General features: G+C 46.2%; 3 protein-coding genes and 1 long non-coding RNA gene across 5 annotated transcripts; 2 read left to right on the top strand and 2 right to left on the bottom strand.

Annotated features, from left to right (window-relative positions):
* Nucleotides 1-6,061: 6,061 nt before the first annotated feature.
* On the top strand, nucleotides 6,062-7,391 carry LOC120648514 (zinc-finger homeodomain protein 11-like). The gene has a single exon (XM_039925275.1). The coding sequence runs from the start codon at nucleotides 6,507-6,509 to the stop codon at nucleotides 7,197-7,199; it is 693 nt and encodes a 230-aa protein (XP_039781209.1). The 5' UTR covers nucleotides 6,062-6,506; the 3' UTR covers nucleotides 7,200-7,391.
* A 3,808-nt stretch (nucleotides 7,392-11,199) lies between these two features.
* On the bottom strand, nucleotides 11,200-15,247 carry LOC120649959 (cytochrome c oxidase assembly protein COX11, mitochondrial-like). Its single transcript, XM_039926908.1, has 6 exons — nucleotides 14,845-15,247; nucleotides 13,370-13,422; nucleotides 12,711-12,783; nucleotides 12,527-12,631; nucleotides 11,672-11,752; nucleotides 11,200-11,567 (listed from the first exon to the last, which is right to left on the bottom strand). The coding sequence occupies exons 1-6, from the start codon at nucleotides 15,160-15,162 to the stop codon at nucleotides 11,466-11,468; spliced, it is 732 nt and encodes a 243-aa protein (XP_039782842.1). The 5' UTR covers nucleotides 15,163-15,247; the 3' UTR covers nucleotides 11,200-11,465.
* Nucleotides 15,248-16,236: 989 nt separating this feature from the next.
* On the top strand, nucleotides 16,237-16,930 carry LOC120649958 (cortical cell-delineating protein-like). Its single transcript, XM_039926907.1, has one exon. The coding sequence runs from the start codon at nucleotides 16,342-16,344 to the stop codon at nucleotides 16,711-16,713; it is 372 nt and encodes a 123-aa protein (XP_039782841.1). The 5' UTR covers nucleotides 16,237-16,341; the 3' UTR covers nucleotides 16,714-16,930.
* A 2,224-nt stretch (nucleotides 16,931-19,154) lies between these two features.
* LOC120649957 lies at nucleotides 19,155-23,031 on the bottom strand. Of its 2 annotated transcripts, XR_005665425.1 has the most exons (3): nucleotides 22,816-23,031; nucleotides 21,533-22,718; nucleotides 19,155-19,637 (listed from the first exon to the last, which is right to left on the bottom strand). It is a non-coding gene; the product is annotated as an uncharacterized LOC120649957 (long non-coding RNA). The 2 variants fall into 2 exon arrangements; XR_005665424.1 differs by having other exon boundaries at nucleotides 19,155-22,718.
* Nucleotides 23,032-23,287: the final 256 nt, after the last annotated feature.

The following is a 23,287-nucleotide window of genomic DNA, read 5'->3' as shown; positions in this document are numbered from 1 at the left end:
CCCAAATTTAGAGGCTGAAATTCAGTGAGAGCGCGGTCGAGGGCCGATCAGCACGGAAAAGCCCGTCGCATGCCCAAGTCCACGCGCTTAAGCCCAAAAGGACCGTCGAGCACCACCGTGGACCAGAACTGCGTGGTAGGGGCAGCCCGTGACTGGAGGAGAAACCCCAGAGGCCCACACGCTGTTTTTTTCTTAAAAAAAAGGAGCCCACCCGCCGTTTATGCTCGCAGTGCAGGAATGGGTAGTGGTCCGCTTCACTACAAGGTTTTGCGCCTTTGCCCAGGTCAACTCAACGCCTTAATAGAAAACTTTGCCCAAGCACAAGCGGTGTTACACTTGTCATCTCTCCGTCCCTAATTATTAGTCATTTTGTCATTTTTAAGTTAATAGGATTTATTTTTTGACACAATTAATAAGATTTGTTATGCATCTACACATAATGTAATGTATATATAGATGCATAGCAAACTATAAATTTAAAAAAAAATAAAACAACTAATAATTTAGAATAGAGAGAGTATCTTCTTAAGATATGCATGGTCAACACGTTTAAGTTTTGACTCAATATCTTTCTCTATATTTTGAATTAACTTTTAAAAATGTTACGGATAGGTAGCCCTGGGCATTCAGTTCTAACCGAACCAATCGGTTCGGTTCTTCGGTTCCTATACAAGTTTGGTTCTTAGAAATCAGGGACCGATCGGTTCTTTTAGAATATAGGAAGCGAGGAAGTTCGGTTCGGTTCCGGTTATACCCGAACTAACCGAGTTCTTCTCCAGGAGTGCTAGTGCTGCTATCGCGTCGTCCCGTGGGCCGCGCGCATGGATGCGCCGCCGCCATCGTGGGCTGTGGCAGCGCACCATCAACCCATGGCCCATGGTGCCGCCGCCATCGCTCCGTCTCGCGACCGCGCTGGCGCCACCCCGCCGGGAGGAAGGTAGAAGGTGGCCAAGCGTGGCGCTGGCGCCGCCGCGCCGGGAGGGAGGAAGAAGGCGGCCAAGCCTGGTGCCGCTGCACCGGGAGGGAGGGAGATGGCGGTCGGGGCGAGGAGGGACGGATGGGGGTTGGGGCGGCGTGTCGGCGTGCTCGCCTGGTCGTGCCGGGCGCTGGTGGTGGTGGGGGCCGCAGGAGCTGGCGAGCTGCCAGGTAGGGGCGGCGGGATGGGGGATTGGGGAGGGGAGTGCCGCTCCATGAGAGGGGTAGGGGAGGCGTGGGAAGTCTGGAAGTGGGTGAAAATGTGGGCTAGGGTTGTTAAATGGGCCGCCAACTTGGGCCACTTGGGCTTTATGAAATTAAATTGCAATGGGATCGGTTCTTCGGTTACCCGAGTCAAAGAACCGAACCGAATCGAAGATTTCGGTTCCTGGGAATTGGGAACCGAACAGAGAACCGAAATTCTCGGTTCCGATTCTTTCGGTTCCGGTTCTCGGTTAGTTCGGTTCGGTCCTCGGTTCTCGGTTAAATTTGCCCAGGGCTATGGATAGGTTCATCTTTTGAATAGTAGTTTCAGAGTGCAACATAGTATTTGTTATATTTCAAATGCGTATAATTCTATTAATTCACGATAATATTATTATATTGATGATTGTCATTGTAATACGATAATTGTTTGAAGACCTGAGGGGCACTCATACACTGTTGGTCGGATCCTGTGGGAGGAGGGGGGGCGGGGGCGAAGAGGACAACACATCCCTATTATTGGTTAAAAATAGCCAAGGGTGCAGGTGAAGATAACACCACGATCACCCACATGTAATTTGCTGTTTGTCGTTGAAGGAATATATCTTGTCTGCCGAGTAGTGCATGTAAAGTGACGGCAAGTGCTGCAGCCTGCAGGTACTCAAATCTCACAAAGCTAATGAATTTTGTGGCACAATAGCTGTGTAGCTGCACGAGCCACCAAGGAATTCAATCTTTTCCCTCTCTTTTCTTTTCTGCGAGATACAATCTTTTCGTAGCTAGTTCCCCAATAGAAAAAAAAAAAGAAATCGTACCTACTAGTAGTTAGCTAGCGATGTTCCCTGGCTAGGCTACAAGAACTGCATCCAGAATCTAAGCTAATAACACACATATAAAAAGTTGGATCATATGCATCGCGATTTGTGAATCCTAGATATGATATTCCCAGCCTCCGGAAAGTTGTCGCTGATAGGGGCCAGATCGCTATACTCGCCGTTCTTTGGTTCCTTCTGATTTTTCCAAGTAGTGGAGCAGAGTGACGACGATGATCGAGACGACATGCAAAATCATGGACTTGGTGCCAGGAATTTATCTATTTATTTATTTTTGAAAAATCGGTGCTAGGAATTGCTAACCAGTAGCCAGTGCCATGACCAGACCAGCTGCATGCCGGGTAGTGGCATGAACGTTCTGCGGTCACGTTTTGCCTCCTACCGAGAGCGAGAGGCCGCAAGATCTCGCGAGGGAACTAGCAGCATTCACTGCACCTATCTAACCGCACATTAGAATCTCGCGCGTGCCCAATGCGATAATGTTATCTAGTAACAACTTGACGAGCATGTCATGTTCTCTACTTCTCTGGCTAATCGTGTGCATCATCATGTAGCTAATCGTTTGCATCGTGTAGTCAAAACAAATCCAACCAGACATTGCGGTTAACATATCCTAACCTCTACATTCAGTGATACTTGTACGTAGCCGTATGCAGAGGAAGCAAACAAATATTCCTCTCTCTCTCTCTCTCTCACAAAAGTGCTTGGTAAAAAAAAAGATCATGACCTTAGCAACCGAAGCTGCTAAACCTCTTGCCATGGCTTAAAACTAAGAGGTACGGAGTTGTATCTAGCCAGTAACAAGACAAGTCTTAAAATGAAGGAATCATAAAAAGTCATCGAACTACTCCATCTAGCTAGATTCTAGTAGCCCGCAGGCCGCAGCGTAGCAATCACGAATTTAACCAAGCATGTGTTTCCGTAAAATAGTGGTAAAAAGAGTCGCATCGGACACTGTAGTACACTGTAGTACTTTTCGTTTATTTGTGGTAATTGTTGTTCTATCATGACCTAACTAGGCTCAAAAAATTCGTCTCGTCGTGTACATCAAAACTATGCAATTAGTTTTTTTATTTACTTATATTTAATGCTCATGCATAAGACAAAAAATTTAATGTGATAGGTGAATAATGAAGTTTAGAGAGAGAAATTTTAGAACTAAACACAGCCCAAAGCGCTCACGCTGCCGACACATGCCGGCCAATGATCATCAGGAAGAAGGTGGCACTGTCCTATCCTGTACTAACCACATGAATTCCGAACTCCACAGTCCACACACAACAACGCAGCCGCAACATTTGAGCCGAAAAAAAAAAGGCCCCGATCCGGACGGAAAGGCAACTCGCTCGTCCTGGCAGGCCGAGCATCTCTTTCCAGATCGCAAGGGTCCGCCCGCTCCTGGCCACCGCGCGATGTGATCAGACAAGACGGTTGTTAGCAACTGGCAAAGCACCACGCACCAGTCCACCGCAATTGCGGGCGGCCGCCAACCGGCCCGAGTGCAGCGCACCTCCCCCTTGCACCTATCCACATCCACGGCTGTGCTGTGCCATGTCAAGGTGCGTGGGCTCTCGCGCGCCGTGGCCTGTGTCGCGGGCGTGCCCCCACACGGGGCGGGAGTTCCGGGCCGTTCCCACACGACCACACCCACACGGGAGCGAGCGGGTGGGGCGTTCGCGGCGGCCTTGCGCGCGGCGCGGCGGGCCGGGTCCGCCATGTCGAGGGGAAGATCTGCCCCCTCCATGTCGCGCGCGCCGCGTTCCGTTGCCCGTGGCCGCCGCAGGCAACTCGAGCGGCCGTGAACGCAGGTGCGGGGCGCGTCCCGGCCTGGACCATGGGACGGACACGGCGGCGTGAGCGCCATGTGCCGCCGACCCGCGCACGGTCCACGCCAGGGGTTGGACTCGGACTCGCGCCATGAGAGGGGGGGGGGGGGGGGCATGCGGATATGGGGAGGGGAGAGGACGGTGTCAGGCTCCGCTCGGCGGTGTGGCGTACTGGCGCGGCGGCCGGCGGGGATAGGGCTGGGCGGGTCAGCAGCTGGCCTGATCTGCTGCCTGCCGGTCAGCTGCTGGTAGGTTTGTCGGCGTGCGGCTTGGCCCGTGTTCAGTTCCATAATTTAAAATTCTAAAAAAAAAATTCGGCACCTGCATGGAGACTTAAATCTAGACGAAATAAAAAACGCATTGCGACTGCTGTCTGTAAATGGCGAGATGAATCTAATGAACATAATTAGGCTGTAATCAGACGCTAAATTACTACAGTAATGCTACATTAAACAACCTCTAATGACGGATTAATTAGGCTCATTAGATTCGTCTCGCGATTTACAGACGAGTTCTGTAAACTCTTTTGTGATTAGTCTATATTTAGTACTTCAAATATAAAAAGATGTTTTTTCAAAATTTTTACAACGCGCAACCAAACAGGGCACCTGCTGCGCTCTAGCCGCAGACGCAGGGCCAGAGAGGCCTGCGGCAACTTTCGCCGAGTGGTTTGAAGCGGCAAGCCGGCAACGCTGGTTCGTTCGCACAGGCAGAACACATGTGTTCTTGAGAATTGGATGCCGTTGAAATTTCACAATGTTCTACTGCCTCTTCTGTTGATCGATCCAACACCTCATGCTGATTTTTCAATACAGATTTGCCAAGTGAAATCGACCTGCGCGTGTTAGAAGAACTTCTCCTGTTTCAACACGGCAAGGCCGTTTTCTATTGCCCGGATCTCTCTCAGTTGGGTTGGGTGCGAGCGGCACGCGCGCAGCGGAGGATGCGCCACGTCTGCAGACGAAATGGCCTGGATATGTACCACATGTTTCTGCATACTCCAACTAAAACAAGAATAATCTGCAGGTCGCTTCAAGATAAAAAAACCCGCAAATTATTGGGACTGCCTGCATTGTACTCTCTCTTCTTCTTTTTTTGCTCTTGTGGCTCAAGTTCCGATGCTGATTAGTTATTTAACTGCGTGCACGATTTGATTAGTCTTCCTCCTAATCTGTACTCCACTCGATCCAAGAGTTTTAAAATAAATACGGTTACGCAGGGGGGCACCGACCCACCCGTTTTGTCCATGAGCGAGCCACCGGATTATTCCTCATTAGGCAAGGTTCCATGTATCGGATGGAGCCGTACGCTACTAAACAGGCTTGCGGTGCCACTCCATCATGCTAATATAGTCACTCTGGCTGCCATTTAAGAGAATGTACAAGACACAAAACTATATGCTGTGCCTTCAAATAGGAAGAAGGGGTCCCCCCCTTCCCGCTCAAATGAACACCATCGAATGTGAGAAAGTATCCTGTGTTACAAGGTCCTACGGTGTTAACGTGTTACCGTTTGAAATTACACTTAAATTTGAGCATATAAAATTCTAACAAAAATATAAAAGGATAGTCCATGTCATCTTCCACCATCATGCAAAATTTGGGATGCAACGAAATTTTGTGCAAGATGCACCAAAAAAGTAAAATCTGCGTGTGAACAGTAGCGATAGCGGGTCCGCGACGCACAGTTGCAACCCGCTACTATTCAAGTGCAAGTTTCTCTTTTTTGTTTCTTCTTGCACAAATTTTGGTTCAACCTCAAATTTTGCATGATGGTAGATGCTTGTGTTCTCTATTAATTCATATTTTTGTTGGAATTTTAGATGCACAAATTTTAGTGTAATTTTAAACGGTACTACGGTAACACCGTAAGGCCTTGTAACACAGGATATGTTCTCAATTAAATAGGACCGCGGGGAAAAGGTTAGCAGTGCATCACGTTCAAGAAAGAACAAACATTTCTGCTAGATCCCGCACCAAAATCCTGCCAGGGTCCCACACATCCTACGAAAACTTTTCCTTTGCTAGTTTGACAAATTGTTTGAACAAAAGCAAGTTAATTCGATCCAAATTTGACAAGATGAGAGATTGTTGTGCATGCAGTGCAAGCTTAGCTTAGCCTTAGACATGACTAGTCCTACAACCGAACACGCGGTAGATCTTTGAAAAGATACGGCTAAGAGACATTGCACCTACTACCAGTGTCTCCAAAGAAAAGCCATCCACGAAAGTCAACCACTAGTACTTGGCTCGTGCTGCCTGTTTGCTCGCCGGCCGGTGCTCTGGTCGTGGATCACAGTCCGGATTGCAAAGATCGCAAGAGCAGCAGCCAGCCATAGGAATCTGGACGTGCCCCTAACTGCCTACCCACAACATCTCCTCACCACATTACTGCTCGTAACCTTCGATCTGCATCCCAGCAAGGAGATCAAAGATGTTTACAGCTCATATATCCTCCCCGCCGGCACTGACCTAGATCTCTCTCTTCTCAAGCTCCCACGTAGCATGCGCGCAGCAGCTGCTGCTCAACGAGCCACATGCTGCTAGTAGACTAGTCTTAGTACCTAGCTAGAGAGAGAGAGAGAGAGAGAGAGAGAGAGAGAGAGAGGGAAGAAGCAAAGCAAGAAGGAGAGAAGGCGAGCGGAGAGGCTGAGAGAGGAGAGCGCGCAATGGAGCAGCAGCATCAGGAGCGGCCGCGGGAGGTGTACCGGGAGTGCATGCGCAACCACGCGGCGAAGCTGGGCACCTACGCCTCCGACGGGTGCTGCGAGTACACACCCGACGACGGCCAGCCCGCCGCGATGCTCTGCGCCGCCTGCGGCTGCCACCGCAACTTCCACCGGAAGGCCTTCCTCGACGCGGCCGCGGGGGCGCCCGGCGGCGGCGGCTTCCACGGCGCAATGCTGACCTCCTCCCCCGGCGCGCCGGCTGGCTACGGCATGCACATGGCGATAGCCGCCGCCGGCATGGGCGGGGACGGCGGCGCGCACGGCTCCGCGGGCAGGCGGCGGACGCGGACCAAGTTCACCGATGAGCAGAAGGAGCGCATGGCGCGGTTCGCGGAGCGGCTCGGCTGGCGGATGCCCAAGCGGGAGCCCGGCCGCGCGCCGGGGGACGACGAGGTGGGGCGCTTCTGCCGGGAGATCGGGGTCACCAGGCAGGTCTTCAAGGTCTGGATGCACAACCACAAGGCCGGCGGCGGCAGCGGGGGCGCGGGCGCCGGCGTCGCCGCTCAGACGTCGTCGTCCACGACGCGTGGCGGCGTCGGCGGCGTCGGGGCAGGAGGAGGGAGCATGTCTCCGGTGATGGGCGGCGTCGGCGAGGACGACGAGGAGGTGAGGGGAAGCGAGATGTGCATGTAGCATCCTTATTACTTACGGCGGCAATGGCAAGGCCTGTTGGCTGTGATCGATGATTAACACCTCCTTTTGCTGCTAATTCCTTTTGGTGATTTTGCTTCCGTGAGTTCATGATTGTTGATGATGAGAGGCTGATTGTTTGAACGGCTGTACCTGTACTGATGCTGGGCTACTGTGATCATTCATTCATTGATATGTTGGTGACCTCTTAATTTCCTGTCTTATCAGTAATACCCTATTTCGCCATGAAATTTTAAGTTGAGTGATGCGCCAATGCAAGAAAGGATAAGCTAAGATGAACTTGCCTTCGTGGATTTGATGACTTGTATAAATACAGATTACGCACGTCTGTAGATTCATTCTGCAAACATTCAATCTTTCGAAAAAGTTTATCAGCATTTTATCGAGAACAGCTTCAGGTGCCATATCAGGATGGAAGCATGCACACTGCAAATGTTACAGATTCTTGAGGAAGTGCTGCTGAGAAAATTCACGAAATACCAATCAGAGTTTGGAAATGTTATTTCACGAAGTACCACTACAATATCCTTGACATATGCATGTCAGGCGACTCCGAAGAATGTTGTAGTGACCGACATGCCCACCCCTCAGGGCGCTATATTCTTTTATTCTTTTTGGTATTTCTTTCCTATAACGTATCCTGCTTCAATTATGCCGTCTAGATATGCAACGGGAAGTATCCACAGTAACGGATGAAGGAACTAAGGTCATGTTTAGTTGCCTTCAAAATTCCAAAACTTTACAAGATTTCCCATCACATCGAATATTTCAATACATGCATGAAATATTAAATGTACCTAAACAAAATAACTAATTACACAATTTGTCTATAATTTGCGAGACGAATCTTTTGAGCCTAATTAACCCATGACGGGATAATAATTACCAATACAAACGAAAGTGCTACAGTACTTTACATCCAAAAATTTACACATCTAAACAAGGCCTAAATAAAAATTAGCAAAACATACTATCTGCTTATTATATTAGTGCTATCTGTTGTATATTCATCTCGGGGGCATATCTAGTGCAAACCACATTTTCGTGAAAACTCAAGCAAACCACAGCAAAAAAAGTCGTCTAAATTCACCAAAAAAAATTACACATCTAGATGATATGATGATACACAACCTTGTAAAATATCTTGTCCAAATTCGACTTCGCCTGTGAGATATAAAAAGAACAAATTTCAAGCCAAAAAGTTGTCCAGATGATTTGATAGAAATTTGTTATTTTTGTATCTCACAAACGAAGTCGAGTTTGAATAAGATATTTTACAAGGTTGTATATCATCATATCATATACATGTGTGATTTTTTTGATAAATTTAGATGACTTTTTTACTGTGGTTTGCACTAGATATGTTCTCATTCATCTTAGCCTCTGCGTGTGTGTTTTTAGCGAGATATAACATGGACTAGTTCAGGCGGCGCGCACTGCTAGGTTTGTAGTGAACGACTTATTTTTGAGGCATGCAATCTATGAACTTTGTTTTTCAAAAAAAGAAAATGAAGTCTCGTAACTTTGTTTTTCAGAAAAAGAAGTCCGAATGTCCGATAGGCTCCGATGCGTTGCCGTGGAGAATTTATTTTGCCTTCCGCACTCATGAGTCATGACAAAACCCAGCGCCCTCTTCTGTCATTTTATAGAGTTTGTGCTTTTCTCGTTTTGTGACTCTCATGCTGCGCTGCGCAGAAGCAAGTGACACGCTCTCAAGTCCCGGTTCTTGAACGACTTTGAGATAGGCTCGTGTAAACACTGCGGTGCTTTTGCTTACGGTGGACGGAGACATAAACTCAGCCTTCGATATTCAAGTTACGGGTTTGCATGTTAGAGGAAAGTTTAGGGATGAAAATGTCTGATAACAATAGGGAGAAATTTGCCATGTATTCTCGGGACCGACACGCGTGCAAGTCCTAGGCCGCGCAGGCGCAGCTCCGACTCACGGGCCCTCCACGGGACAGGCAGCAGCACACTCGTACTCCAAGACCAAGAGTCAACGCCGTCCAGGATCACGGCGTCGCCGTAGGAGAAAAGAAATGCAGCCACGGACCACGGTGTATTGAGTTCATCCCAATCCATAGTGTCCATAGTGGGTGTCTAAAAAAATTATTTATACACACTAACTCTACGATGTATAGTTTTTATGATAAAGGAAAGAAAATAATTCTCATCCGATCCAATCCTCACTCTTCTATATACTTGGGCTATCAATTTTCTCCCTCGTTAACTCTGGTTACGTGGCAGCTTTATTAATGCTATCAAAACTATCCAGGATTGCCGCGGTAGCGCTGCGAAAGCCGGGCTCGCGCCACGGCCACCGCCCTGCTGCTACTGCCATTGCCAGGGCACGCCCGCTACGGCCCGCCCGCTACCGGCCACATTTGCCTACGTAGCTAGGAGTAGCTGCAAGCTACGCTGCCGCGCTCCGCTCCCGCCCGCTCTCCTCTGATTCCATCTCGTCTCGTCGCGTCGTGTGTTCCTACCCATGCCGGCTGCCGCGCGGCAGGGGCGGCAGCGCGATCGATACGGGAGATTCGCTTCCCCGCCGCGCTTGGCGGGACGTGCGCTCACGCCCAGACAGTGCGCCAAACCGTCGCGCGCGCGCGGCGGCGGCATGGCCGCGTACCGGCCGGACCGCCTCGATCCCGCGTGCGCCCGGCCGTGGAGCGCAGGCAGGTTGCCGTGCCGCTGGCGCCCATCGCCTGCCGCCCTCCTCCAGTCCTCCTACAGTCTAGTCCTACGAGGTCTCCCTGTCGCTGCTTGCCGCCGGAGCAACAGGGAAGGGAGGACCGCGGATCCCGGACGAGTGCTCCGTAAGAGCAGGGCTAATGGATCAGCCGGCGTAAAGAAGCACCACATCATCCTGCTGGGCAGTAAAAAATTAGTGGTAGTGATAGGGCCTATACTAATATTCAATGCTTGTTTTGATCCAACAGCGATGTGAAGCCAATAAAAATCACAGAAGCAGTGATGGTGACCCCACATAACCACGACACGATGTTATACGCCCGCTTTTTTTTTGAAAAGCATGTCCGCCCTCTTTGAGCCGGCGATTTGTGAATCGCCCGTCTCATTCTCTCTCTTCGATTCTCTTTCTGCCAATGAGAATTTTTTCTGACGTGTGACCTTTCCGGCCTGCCTAGTTGGCATTACTATACTTGCTCTAAGATTTGGGAGATCTTGGGATCCTCCTTTCGCTCGGAAAATGGAGGGAGGAGGACCGGCCGGTGGCGTGGCTGGCGATTCGCTTTGGTGGAGGAAAAACGGACAGCTGAGTTCGCCTCTGATTGTGGTAGCCGTTCAAAGAAGATATTCGGTCCCCTAAACCAAACATCCGACGCAGTTGGCAGTGGACATGATTTAGAAGACAAGGCCCTAAACTACTACCAGTGCATGAGGATCCTGGGTATTCCTCACCCTCCCATCTTGTTGCAGGTACGGGACTCGTCTGATGAACCTGTGGCCAGCTCGTTTTTGCAGGCGGACGGCACGTCCCGTCTTGTTGTGCAACCGCTTCATTTGCCTTGTTTCTAAAAGGTTAACTTCATTTGTCCAAGTCTACAGTACAACCACACACAGGGGAATCACTACTTCCATGACCCCTTGTTATTCCCTCCATATTGAAAAGTAAGTCGTTAGGACATCGACAGTCTTCAAAAATTATTTTGACCACTAATTTTTTACTATAAATAATTTATAAAATATAGTCAACATATATTTTTACGAAACTACATTTCAAGATGAATTTACTTATATTACTTTTACTATATGGTCAAATATAGTAAATTCTTTTAGGTTCAAAATATAAAAGTGATATAAGTAGATTCATCTTGAAATGTGGTTTCATAAAAGTATATGCTGACTATATTTTATAAATTATTTATAGTAAAAAATTAATGGTCAAAATAATTTTTGGAGACCATGTAAATGTCTTGAACAGCTTCCTTTACAATGTGGAGGGAGTATATTCATAACAAGATGCCATCACTTCTGGTATTCAAAATAGAAATGCCATCACTTCAATGCTGCAGGATCCTTGATACATAGAAGGAACCTCATTTTGGTTGCGTCGGGTACACAGGTACTGTTACAGATTATTTGCAAAAATTTTCCACAGACAAATGCGAGCTAACTACACAAACAAATAAGCTCTTCTGGTGATGTTACATGAGATGCGCTATTTCAAAGCATACAGATTCAATGAAGTGTTTCTCTAATAGAACAAATGCTGTTGCTCTGTTTTCTCTAGCTATCGCTCACCTTAAAAAACGTGTAGGAAAGAACTATATTGTTCACTCCCTCCATTTTGGGGTCTGTCTCAAACTCAGGATCGATGTAGAAGAATACCTGAAAAGTTTCACTAGTGTTGTAAAAGTTTTGCGCAGCGCACATAAATAGTTGTACATAACTGTGTGTACACAATATTTGATGACGGTGCAAACTGAACTTACTGGCATGTCTATCTGCTCCCCAGGAATAAGTGTTTGCTCCTCAAAGCAAAAGCATTGTATCTTATTAAAGTAAATGGCAGCCTGCATGATAACACAGAATTTCTCTTAGCTAATGTCATGCAATGCTCTAGCTCAAGCTAAACTTTCTGAACGACACCAATTTGCACAGCCACGAGAAAGAGTCAAAGGTAATTCTGTGGCGCGGTAATGAACCATATTAGTATGCCCGGTAACTTCATTCAATAAATAAGACATGCACATTATTATTTTACTGAAATGTTGCAGGTGTATAAAACAATACATGTCACTTCCATTAAAAAAATTCAGGCAAATGGAAAAGGCGACAATTTCAGTTTAGAAAACCTGGTTAAGTATTCAAACTTTCATTGGATAATAAAGCCAATATAATCTTCAAAATCAAGGTGTGGAGGAAACCAAAACCAATACCCAGAAAAAGTATTAAAAGTATATTACATACATTTTAAACGTTTTTCTAGAATTTGAACTGAAATAATTAATCCTTTATCACCCTCAACTATTAACATTAACTGAGATTCGTTCCATATGAGAATGCTCGTATGACAAAAATTGTGCTAATGGGAGAAGTATTACACCTAGCATTTCTTGGCAGCAGACTGAAAGATAGTGCCAGAAGGGATTACCCTATAGTATTGAACAACCCAGTATACAGGAACAGTTGCGGCAAAAAAAAATCTATTGCACAAAGATGGCATGACATTTCTCAAGAAAATGTCAAAATAGGATCAACAATAATATAATTAGCTTCGAAGAAAAAACAGCAGATACATGCAAATTGTGTTGATAACCAATGGAATACAAATTACAATTTCAAACCTTCATCGGAGCAACATTGTATGTGGATACACCAGTAATTGGAGCCGAACTGCGATTTTCAGCAGTATAAAATGCCAGAGCACTTTCACCAGGTTTAACCCTGACCTACAACAAATGGAATAGGTTTAGAAAGAGTATACAACAGAAAGTGCCAGAAAAATGTGAATTAATCCAAACTGATTACCTCTCTCTGTGTAGGAATGAACTTCCATGGCATTCCATCAGCAACATCAGCATTAAATTGGACAATGATCTCCCTGGAAAATGAAATTTTTTTTAGAAAGGAAGGTGCGAGCACTAGAGTTTAACTAGATATATACTCACTGCACAATCATTTCACATGTAAAAGAAAACAACATCATTCACGAAACAATTAGGCACATGTATGATTAAATCACAATTTCACTGTAGGGGATGCAATGGTTGTCAAGACTGTACCCAGTTAATCATTAATATGGCATTTCAGTACAAACCATAAACATTGATGAGCAGACACCAAGGAAAGAATACATCAAATCAAAGACAAGTAAAGAGGGTTTAGTGCTCCAATGAAACTAAGGCTTGGCTTGATTTTTTAATGAATAAGTACAAAAGGCTCAATATCAGAGCAGAATTAAGTGAAGCTAGTGAAAGTAAACACATTAAAGCGTCCTGGTATATATTTGAAACTTTTTTATAGAACATATTTGTGGCGAAAATCCTTTAATGGAGTCTTCAGGTTTAACATACAAGACACAATAAGGAAGTGGAAGGATAAAGTATTCAGAGGAAAGTGTTTTATTAGTGTAGATCATGAAATAACCAATGCAAAAACTTGGTATTTCAATGTTGAGCAAGGCTCACCGTGACGTTGTGGTTCCATCTCGAGCATGTCGTGAGATTTTCTCCTCTACACTCTGCATAGAGCCAAAAAATTTCAAGCCCATTTCATGAATCGGAAATTTCAAAAGGAATTTATAATCATATCAAACTTTCAACATGATCTATTTGAAATATGACTTCTGGCTTCTCTGAGTTCCAATCATTTGGAAAAAATTTGGCAGTAACGCTGTTTCAGCTGATGATATCATCATCAATGTCAGCCCTCACCTGGGAAACGAACTAGGAACAAGGATGTCATCTAAGGACAGTTAAAGAACACATTCCTAACTTAGGTTAACATACATGCACCAACTCCAGCATGCACCAAGTAAGAGACAGGGGAAATTCCATTTCTGTGAAATTGAAAATTTGCAACTTACTTCACCATTCCAGGGCATACACAAGTTTCTGTTCGCTTAGAGGATTTGCTACTGTGTTCATGAAAATAGTTAAAAAAGACATTGCCATGCGTCCTACTTATCCCATTTTTCAAATATGGCCAAAAGCTATGGTTGCACTGCAAGCAATAAGGCTTCAATGAAACCAATAGCAGAAGTAGCAGTAACTTTGGCCGGAAACCGCCGCCTCCGTGGACACTGGTCGCCTGCTAGCCTCTCTACACTCAATTGGTGAGCCAACTGCACTATCCTGAGCTCTCTATTTATATTTGGGCCCTACAAAAGCCAATGAAACCACAAACCAATTTATTGGCGTAGTGGTATGTTTACTGATGGTAATGCTATCCTCTGTCACCCCATTGCTGGTTGTGTGTTTTAGGCAAGGGGAGCAAAAGACACTCCATGGCCATGGCCTATTATAATTTTTTTAAAAAAACTTGGCCTGCAGGGGGAAGAAACCCCCGAGCATTGAATAAGAGAAGACCTCTCACGCAGGTCGAGAAACCCCCCGAACATCTGCCCACCCTTACATAGGGGCGCCGTTACCCGAGTGAATGCAGTCCTTTATGCTTTGGCGTGGTGGCGGGCGAGGGAATTTTTTAACCCTAGGCTACAATTCGCTCCCACCGGGAGTCAAACTCAGGACCTGGGGAGTGCTACTAAGGCCATCTAGAGACCTATTCGCTATTATAGTTTAATGAAAATAAAAGTAACGGAAATTTTGTGAAGCTGCAAATCACTATTTTGACCGGCCACAAGTCAGCTACAGATTCTAAATTTTCCATTTCTCTGGACATCTCCTACAAAAAAATTCCTATTCCCCTCGTAGTAAGTCCATTGGGACTATGAACTCCACATAGCTTCGAAATGACACATCATCCCACAAGCAACATATATCAAAGCATGACTGCCTATGGAACTCAACCCTACCATTGATGGAGCCGTGCAATTAAATTGGACCGAATACAACACACATTATTAACATACGCCCAATAAGCAACGCGCATCACCATCCCTAACAAGGGGATAAACCAAATTGAAGACGAGGGGAATTCGCACCTCGCGTCGTTGGACGGTGCCGCCGTAGCCGGTAGCCTGGCAGAAGCGACGGTATAGCGGGACCGCCGCGTAGGAAGCGCCGACCATAGCGACCGCCACGCCGAGCAGGTACCCCAGCGTCCGCCTCGAGCTCTTCTCCCGACCCGCCGCCGCCGCGGCGGCGGCGGCGGCGGCCGCGGAGGACGACGAGGAGGAGGCGAGCCCGCGACAGGGGAACGCCGCGTCGGCGGCGGGCGGCCACGCGTGGCGCGGGGCGTGCCGGTGGGGGAGAGAAGGGGAGATGCGCTGGTGGAGCCTGGCGAGCTGCCGCATCGCCATCGCGACGGGGAGGCGGCGGGCGGGCGGTGGTGTCGCCGCCGCGTCGTACTCTTTTCCTCTCTGCCTTTTCGGTGCGCGACTTAAACCGGACCGCGGGTTTCGCCACCCACGGCCTCTTTTTATGGGCCGATACGGGCCGTAAAATTTGGGGCCTTGTTGCGTTGCTGGGTCGCGAACTGGCGATCCAGCGGGCCGTAGCAGGCCCGCGGATGAACAAACTCCTAGCTAAACAAGACTCAGATTTTTCTCGTGACTTTTTTTTAAAAAAAGAGTTCTCTAGGTTTTTTTTTAAAACAAGTGACAACTCATTTTATCATTTGCAGCCGACATCCTCACTTCCCCTTGCGATCAGTGGGCACTTGCACGTTGGTCACATCAGAAAACACCCACTGTGACGACAGTGCGATCCACCACTCAACCGGCCATCACGCACTCCATGGGAATCTACTACCTGGTCACGGCCGATCACACGCACCGCAAAACCGATCCAGCCGGCGGCCGGAGTCGCAATCGACTCACCTTTTGAAGCCACCCCCAGAGCCAGAAATGGTGGCGGCGACGCGGCTGGTCTGGTGCAGTGGGGATGTCGGCTAGTTGCCTCCGAACGAACACCACTGCAAATCCGTTGCGCTGCGTCTGCGTGGCCTTGTACACGCACGCACCTCCAACCGAAAAGAAAAAAAAAGGCTGTCGCGTGCCGCGCGCGGCCGACGGATGTTGGGGACGTGGTCCGGTCCTGGCACGCATGCCGTGCTCGTCGAGGTGCAAAGCTTCTTGCTCTGCTGCTCATGGTGATGCACCGGCACAATCCGCAGATTAAACAGCTAATTATTGCATCTATGGAGTATGGACGGCGGCCACCTCTCACGTCTCACCTTTATCTGCAGAAAGAGGAGGTGGTGATCGTCATGCGGCGACTTGATCACCGGATAACATTGTTTTGCCGCCACCACTACCCGTTCCATGTACACACACGCAATGATCCACGCGCCCAAAAGGGGGAAACGGAAAATATCTGGTCGTGCGATGCTTGCATCGCAGCTCTGCCTATAAATATTTCGCACTTGCAAGCTAGCTACCATACTCCAGGAAGCCAAGCGAGCCAAAGCCAAGGGACATCCTACCACCAGGACCAGCACAGCACAGACAGCTACTGCCCGGCCGTGCTGTGCAGATCGAATGGCGGCTCCGAGATCCGCGGCGGCGCTCGTCCTCGCCGCGGCGCTGCTGCTGTCGTCGCCGGCGGGCGTCGCCGTCGTCCGCGGGCAGCAGCCGCCGCGGGGCAACCCGTGCCCAACGAACGCGCTGGCGGACCTCAAGGTGTGCGCCGACGTGCTCGTCCTTCTCAAGCTCAAGATCAACGTGCCGCGGACCCAGCAGTGCTGCCCGCTGCTGGGGAGCCTCGTCAACCTCGACCTGGCCGCCTGCCTCTGCGCCGCCATCAGGCTCAACGTCCTCGGCATCCCCGTCAACCTGCCGCTCGACGTGCCCCTCGTCCTCAACTACTGCGGCCGGAACGCCTCCGCCGTGCCGGGCTCCAACTGCTCCTGACTTCCTGAGCGTGTTCTGTAGCGGATCGGATGGTGGATGGATGCTCCATGGCTTCAGGTTAACCGTGATGAATAACTGTGTGTTCCCCACTCGCGTGTGTACGTGTAGCAATCTTCTGTGAAAGGTTCTGTATGCCACTGACAAGTAATTCAGTGGCTATGTGTTCCATTGGACCAGCTAGCACAAGCAGAATAAACAGAGTTTACTCTGATCACCATTGTCCTAATTGCAGTCAGTTATGACAGATACCACATGTGTGTTCAGCAATTCAGTGCTAAGAAATGCACTGACATAGCCGGGTGCCAACTCGATGGCCAAAATTCGAAAATTTCAGAGTGAAACCTCCGTGTGTCATGGAAGGTGCTTGTGTTAAATGTGTTGATACTATCATCTTTTCTGCCCATCACTACAAGTTTTCGGTACCTCGTCACACATGTCTATGGCGAGTCAGGATTTTTCTATAGCAACAGCTCGCTGAAAATCTACTTATGGTTCTCACTACGACAATGGGACAATGTTTTTTTTTTAGATAAAGGATATCCATGCTTTTAAAGAAGGTAATGACTTTAATCTAGCCGGCCGCACGTTAGTCTGTCTGCACGGCCATCTACAAACCCATCGCTCTGCCGCCCGTCCTCCTTTCCCCCTCCTTCTCTCACTCTGTTCCCCATCTCGCATCTCGTTAGCGCATCCCGGCATCGGCCTCCCTCCACCCTCACCGCGACCTCCAGCGCGCCCAGATCCAGCTAGAGGCGGGCTGTTCGTCGCTGGCGCGGGATGATTCTGCCGCCCATGCGGGTCCTCCTCGCATCCACCGCAGTCGCGCGCCACGCGGCCGAATTGGTCTGGGTGGGGGTCAGGGGATGGGGGCGGGGCTAGGGGAAGGGGCCATGAAGGAGGCCTCTCGTGCCTAGCAATGCGAGGCTTCTCGTGCTCCGGGGCGGCGTCGTAGTGCCACTCCTCCAACCTCTGCGCCGCCACCCTCCTCGTGCTCTCCCCTCCCAGCAATGCCGCTTTGTCTGCTTCCACTATTCTTCCCCCTCCGCCGCATGCCGCATCGATCCTACCGCCACCGCTCCGTGTACCGATCCGCACCTTCGAGTCCACCCCCGTGCCCACGAAGGAGCAGGAGCCGTCCCCTGCCGCGGTGAGGCCTAGGAGCCACCACCGCACACTGCGTCGGAGTTCGAGGTCGAGGAGCTCAGGTGGGGACCTAGCTCGGCATGAAACTCCATATGCTAGTGGCACCGCCGTGGCAGCGCGTCCTCAACATGAATCTTCACGGTGAGGTTATGCTCCCCTTTAATGTGATTAGCTCATTTCGTGCATTCAGAAGGTCTTATCATAATGTGTGTCTATTGTTATTATGCCGCTTGTTTAGGTTCACTATAATAGAATTTTCACATGGTGTTGGCTTCATACTTCTGTGTTCAGATTGACTAACGCATGGAAACAGAGGATATTATACTTCTTACATACTTAACTGATATGGTAAAAATGCCTACTGAACATTAATCGAAATGCTTATGACTGTTTTTTATGATATAAACAAGCATTCAAAGGGCTGGGAATTGGTTGCACAATTTCTAACCACACCATTTTACTAAGCAATACTTTTTGTTGTATATAGGCAATAATCTTATCCTACATAGGCAATAATCTACTATTAATTAGGCAAAGTACTATCTCAATTTGGTAAAAACACTATCAAGTAAAAGCCATTAGCTATTACTACTTAAGCAAAGTACTATCTAAATTAGGATCAAAGGCTCTGTTCTGAATTGGGAAAAGCATTGTCCTCGTACACTCAAGGTCATAGTGGTGACCCTATGAATTATTTCGTAGGCAACCTATGCTAAATCAACAAGCAATTAATTCAATTTGATATGCATTTTCTATGTTTTTCAGGGTTCTCCATTTTGCTTATTGAATCAATTTTAATTTATGCAAGTACACTAAGTCAAGCATGTTGAGGTAAAGTACAATTTCTGCTAAGCAATGCTACCGTTCCATTTTAGTTACATAATTGCTTTTTTTTAGAAAATTCTTTTTTAGTTAGGTGAAGCAAAAGCATATGTTACTCGAATGGGTCACTGATTTGGCAAATGTGTTTCTAATGTTTTGTGCTAATCTTAATCTGAACTGGATATACTAAGCTGAGATCTGCACTCGCTATATGATTTTGATCTAGAAGCACATATATTTAACCAGAATGATACATTATGTTTCCACCCTCAATTATAGGCTTTCTTTTCCTCTTATTGTGGCAATATTTGTGCTAGATCCTATATTTTTTATGATATCATTAGTTCTTTATTAGGCAATAATATATAGGAAATAGACAATAATATTGTTTCAGATAGGCAATGATAAATGTTACAATAAGTACTTTTTCTGCAGAAGGTTACATGTGGATATCGCTAGTAACAGGAACAACAGCATTTCATTTAATATGTATTTGCAATAGGATACTGAACTCATTTTATTTAGGTCTAGTAATAGGAACAATAGCATGTAGTGCTTGTACGGATATAAAACCCAACCCTTTTGCATAGGAATGTAGAACTCTCGAGCCTCCTATATGGTGCCAAAGGTCTGCCCCATGTACAGTACTGGAGGTGTTAACCAAACCTTATCTTGCATTGCATCTTCTACAATATCTGCTAGCCCCTCTTCTACAACATCACCAGCCACAACACTAGGTTCTTGATTGTTAACAGAATAAGCATTTGCGTTTTGGGTGCTACTACAAGCATCCAGTGTGGCACCAACATCATTATGGCTTTGGTGGCTCTGGCCCCGCTCATCGCATTGTGACCATGCAACACCAAAGGCTGGCTGAGTGCAATAGGAAGGATTTGTACCAACTTCATCTGGGAAATCATAATCAAATTCAGGGGGCAGCTCATTCAAATCCATTGTTCCTGCAAGCCTCACAATCTTTTCATAATCAAAATATGCCAGGTAGTAATGTGTGCTTTCTTCATAAACAAAATCAGGTGAATTAGAGTGATGATGTTTTCAGTTTAAGGAACATTGTTTTTTAAGCAGATTTTTGTGTGGTGAGCCTATGATGTGTTTACATAAAGGCATAACAAACAATTTTTGCCTGATTATTTTGTAAACATGACTTCTAGAATAAAACCAACTTGGTATTTTTTATCGGGCAATAATGTGTGCACATAAAGGCATATTAGAGTACTTTGTCTAAGTAATTTTTAAACATTACTACCAGAATACAATTTAACTTGGGCAATACTTGCGTTCACAGGAAAGCATAATTGAGCACCTTGTCTAAGCAATTTCTCAACATTACTGTCCGAATAAAAATGAACTTTGGCATTTTTTATTGGGCAATAATGTGTTCACATAAAAGGCACAGTAGAGTTCTTTGTCTACGCAATTTCTAAACATTGCTACCAGAATACCACTAACTTGGGGCAATGGCAATAATGTGTTCACAGGAAAGCATAACTGAGCATTTTGTCTAAGTAATTTTCTCAACATTACTGCCTGAATAAAAACTGACTTGCTGCATCTGATCTACACTTTTTTTTCCAGTTCCTGATAAAAGGGGAGGAGGGGGGATGGGGAGACAAGCAACATGGAAGGCAAAGATTTTTTTTGTACAGGATCAAGCAGATCATTCTTCAATGTGTATAGCTCACAAGATGGCAACTGCAGTTTATCTCTCGTAGATATAGCAATAATGTGTTCTAGATCTATTTCTACTAGCCAGGGAACCCTAAATTTGTAGCAGGTTTTGTAAAAAAAATCTGGCCTGTATAGATGCGCACACATCTCTTTTGTTTGTTCTTCGGTTATCATCCCATCTCCAGAGTCTTTTTTCTGCACACTTTTTTGCCTGACACAATATCCTGTTGATGTGACCGTCATCTCCTCTTCAGAGGAGCAGTTCTACTTTTTTTTATGTTTTTCTTTGGGTCTATGGCGGTGGCGCGGGGTGGAGGCCAACATCAACGTCTAGGCAATTTTCTGTAGGCAGTGTGCTGGGCGATCGGTGGGGGAGGTCATTGAAGGTGGGCCCTAGATGTGGGGTGGGAAAGCTGACGGTTCGAGGTTTTTACTAAAAATAGATAGGCCGTACGGATAGTTGTTTTTACGGCCGGTCGTATTTTAGCCGCCTCCTTTAAAGAAATAGAGAGCATATGCCCCTGCGTCACATAAAAAACATACAATTCTAATTTTTTTCTCCAGATAGATTTGTTATTAGCAGATTGACAATCCCATTAATTTAGGCATGCTAGATGTTCAAATCCGTAGAGTTATTACAACATGCACATAATTAAATCCTAAAAATATATTTAAAAGGATAAGACAGGTACTTGTTGCTGGGATTAAACTTTTGTGAGATTTTTTAAAACTTAGAATTGCATTCTTTATGGGACGGGAGAGTAAAAATCTTGCCACACCGAATCACAGTCACGACCAGAAACTAAACTAGCGCTGCCAACACAACAAGGCTGTTAACGCACAAAAGTTTAACCAAAGAAACAAACTACAGGAAGTCGAGAACTATAACAAAAAATTATCAGCGCAACACATCCTTCCTAGAATATAAAGGACGTTACAATGTTAGTGTAACTTGCCATGTTATTATGTTTCCTTTTCATGAATTTTGTCTTGTGAGACTATGATCTTCTAATTTTCTAATGGGAATGTCGACCTATCATTCGACAGATTTCTTGTTCCCAAATCTATTGAATTTTTTGACAAATCACAATCTGACACGTCAACAAGACAAAAAGGAACAGATTTCAGGTATACAAATCTATCAAATTTTACTAGCAGCACCTACCATTACTTAATCAGGATGATTAATAACCCAGAATCTAATAACATTTTGGCGCCAGCACCAATATCCATTTTGTCCAAATCTGTTGTATTTTTTTGACAAATAACAATCTAACCCATCTGCAAACAAAAAAACTATAATCGTGCACAAATGCAGGGAATATTTTACAAAAATGAAAATTATAATCACCATGACAATAATACAAATAACAATAACAACACTATAACATCAACAAAGATAAGTCAGATGAAATTAACTAATAGCTAGATCTCACTAATAATGTAATTTTCAAGGCACATCTACAAACTCAGAGAAAAAAAAACTTATAGATAACAGAACTTACATAGATAACAATCATGCAAGCACAGTATAAATGTACTGATATGATATGACAACACGATATAATTATTAAAGCGGTGTTGGGGCTGCAAGAACTAAAATAGAAAAGAACCACAGGGAAAAGGCGAACCAACTACATAAAAAAATCTAATGAAATTAAGCAATACTTCCGTATATATTTGCGTGATGAATTTTTATGCAACATGCAGCTTTACAATTCAACTTACATATGACAAGGCGAAATAAACTGGTACATGCAAGTTTGACTATCTGATAACGACTCCAATCTCTGATAATAATTTCTCAATAGAGCTATTTTCACTCTCCAGAATAATTAATCCTATGTGGCATCTACGATCAGTCAAAAACAAACAAAAGAATAAGAAAAACATGTGACATCATGAGTTGGGGTAAACTGAGCAAAGGAACCAAGGTATATAGATGACAGACAGAGAACTTTTGTGTAGCTAGAAATCACTAGTATAATAAACTATTCGCGTGAAATCTTGGCAAGCACATGCTAATTTAATTCTCCTACGTATATATCTTTGCTGCTTTACCCATCCACTCGAACTAGATACGAGTAAGCAACTGAGTGATTTTTCCATTCCATGTGCGACTGCTACTGTCGATGAATAGGAGGAAGAAGATGAGAAAGCAACAAAGCATCAGAGAGAGAGAGAGATCTGTGAGTTGAGCTTAGAATCAACAGCCAGACGAGCAGGGTGAGGTGCCCCCACCACCTGCGGGAAGATGAATGCGCAGCACCCAGCCCGGAAGGGAACACAAACATGCTGGCAACCGCCAGGGAACACGAGCGCTTGCGCCCGCAGTTCTTTAGAAAAACAAACTGTATAGAGAGAAAAAGAGAACACAAGCAGATCATGAGATGAGCAATACAAGAACACAACAAATTGATCAAGAAAAGCAAACTTAAAGGTAAACACCTTCGATTTGTGTTGAGATTTTCAGGCGAGCCCGACGGGAGCGATGGAGCCGCCTGCCTCTATGGGGGAAAGCAGGAGCTAGGAGACGAGAGGTCACTCGTTAAAGATTTGGAGAGTGATAAAGCAGAAAGAGAAATGGTGGGAGAGGAGAGAGACGGCATGTGATGCAAAAATTTGTTGGGGTTATACTTGGATGCAAACTCGTTAAAACTAACAAATCAGTGCTGTGGGAAGACAAACTAAACAAGCACCGCAAGGATCTTAAAGCGGTCAAATGGTCCAAAATTTGACACATTTTTTTCTTTAAAAAATGTGCTGACAAATAATTGACAAAACTCTTTTCTAATTCTTGTTTATACTCTGGAGAGGGGCGCGTGGGAGCACTCCGCTGCTCGCCAAGCGACACGTGTGCCTGTTCCGCGGAGAGGGACGCACGACACGGCCCCTAGATTTGCCGCGCCGAGCTCCCGTG

This window comes from Panicum virgatum, chromosome 9K (assembly GCF_016808335.1).
Source record: "Panicum virgatum strain AP13 chromosome 9K, P.virgatum_v5, whole genome shotgun sequence".
Classification (NCBI taxonomy): Eukaryota; Viridiplantae; Streptophyta; class Magnoliopsida; order Poales; family Poaceae; genus Panicum; species Panicum virgatum.
This window is presented reverse-complemented; position numbering and strand designations above follow the sequence as displayed.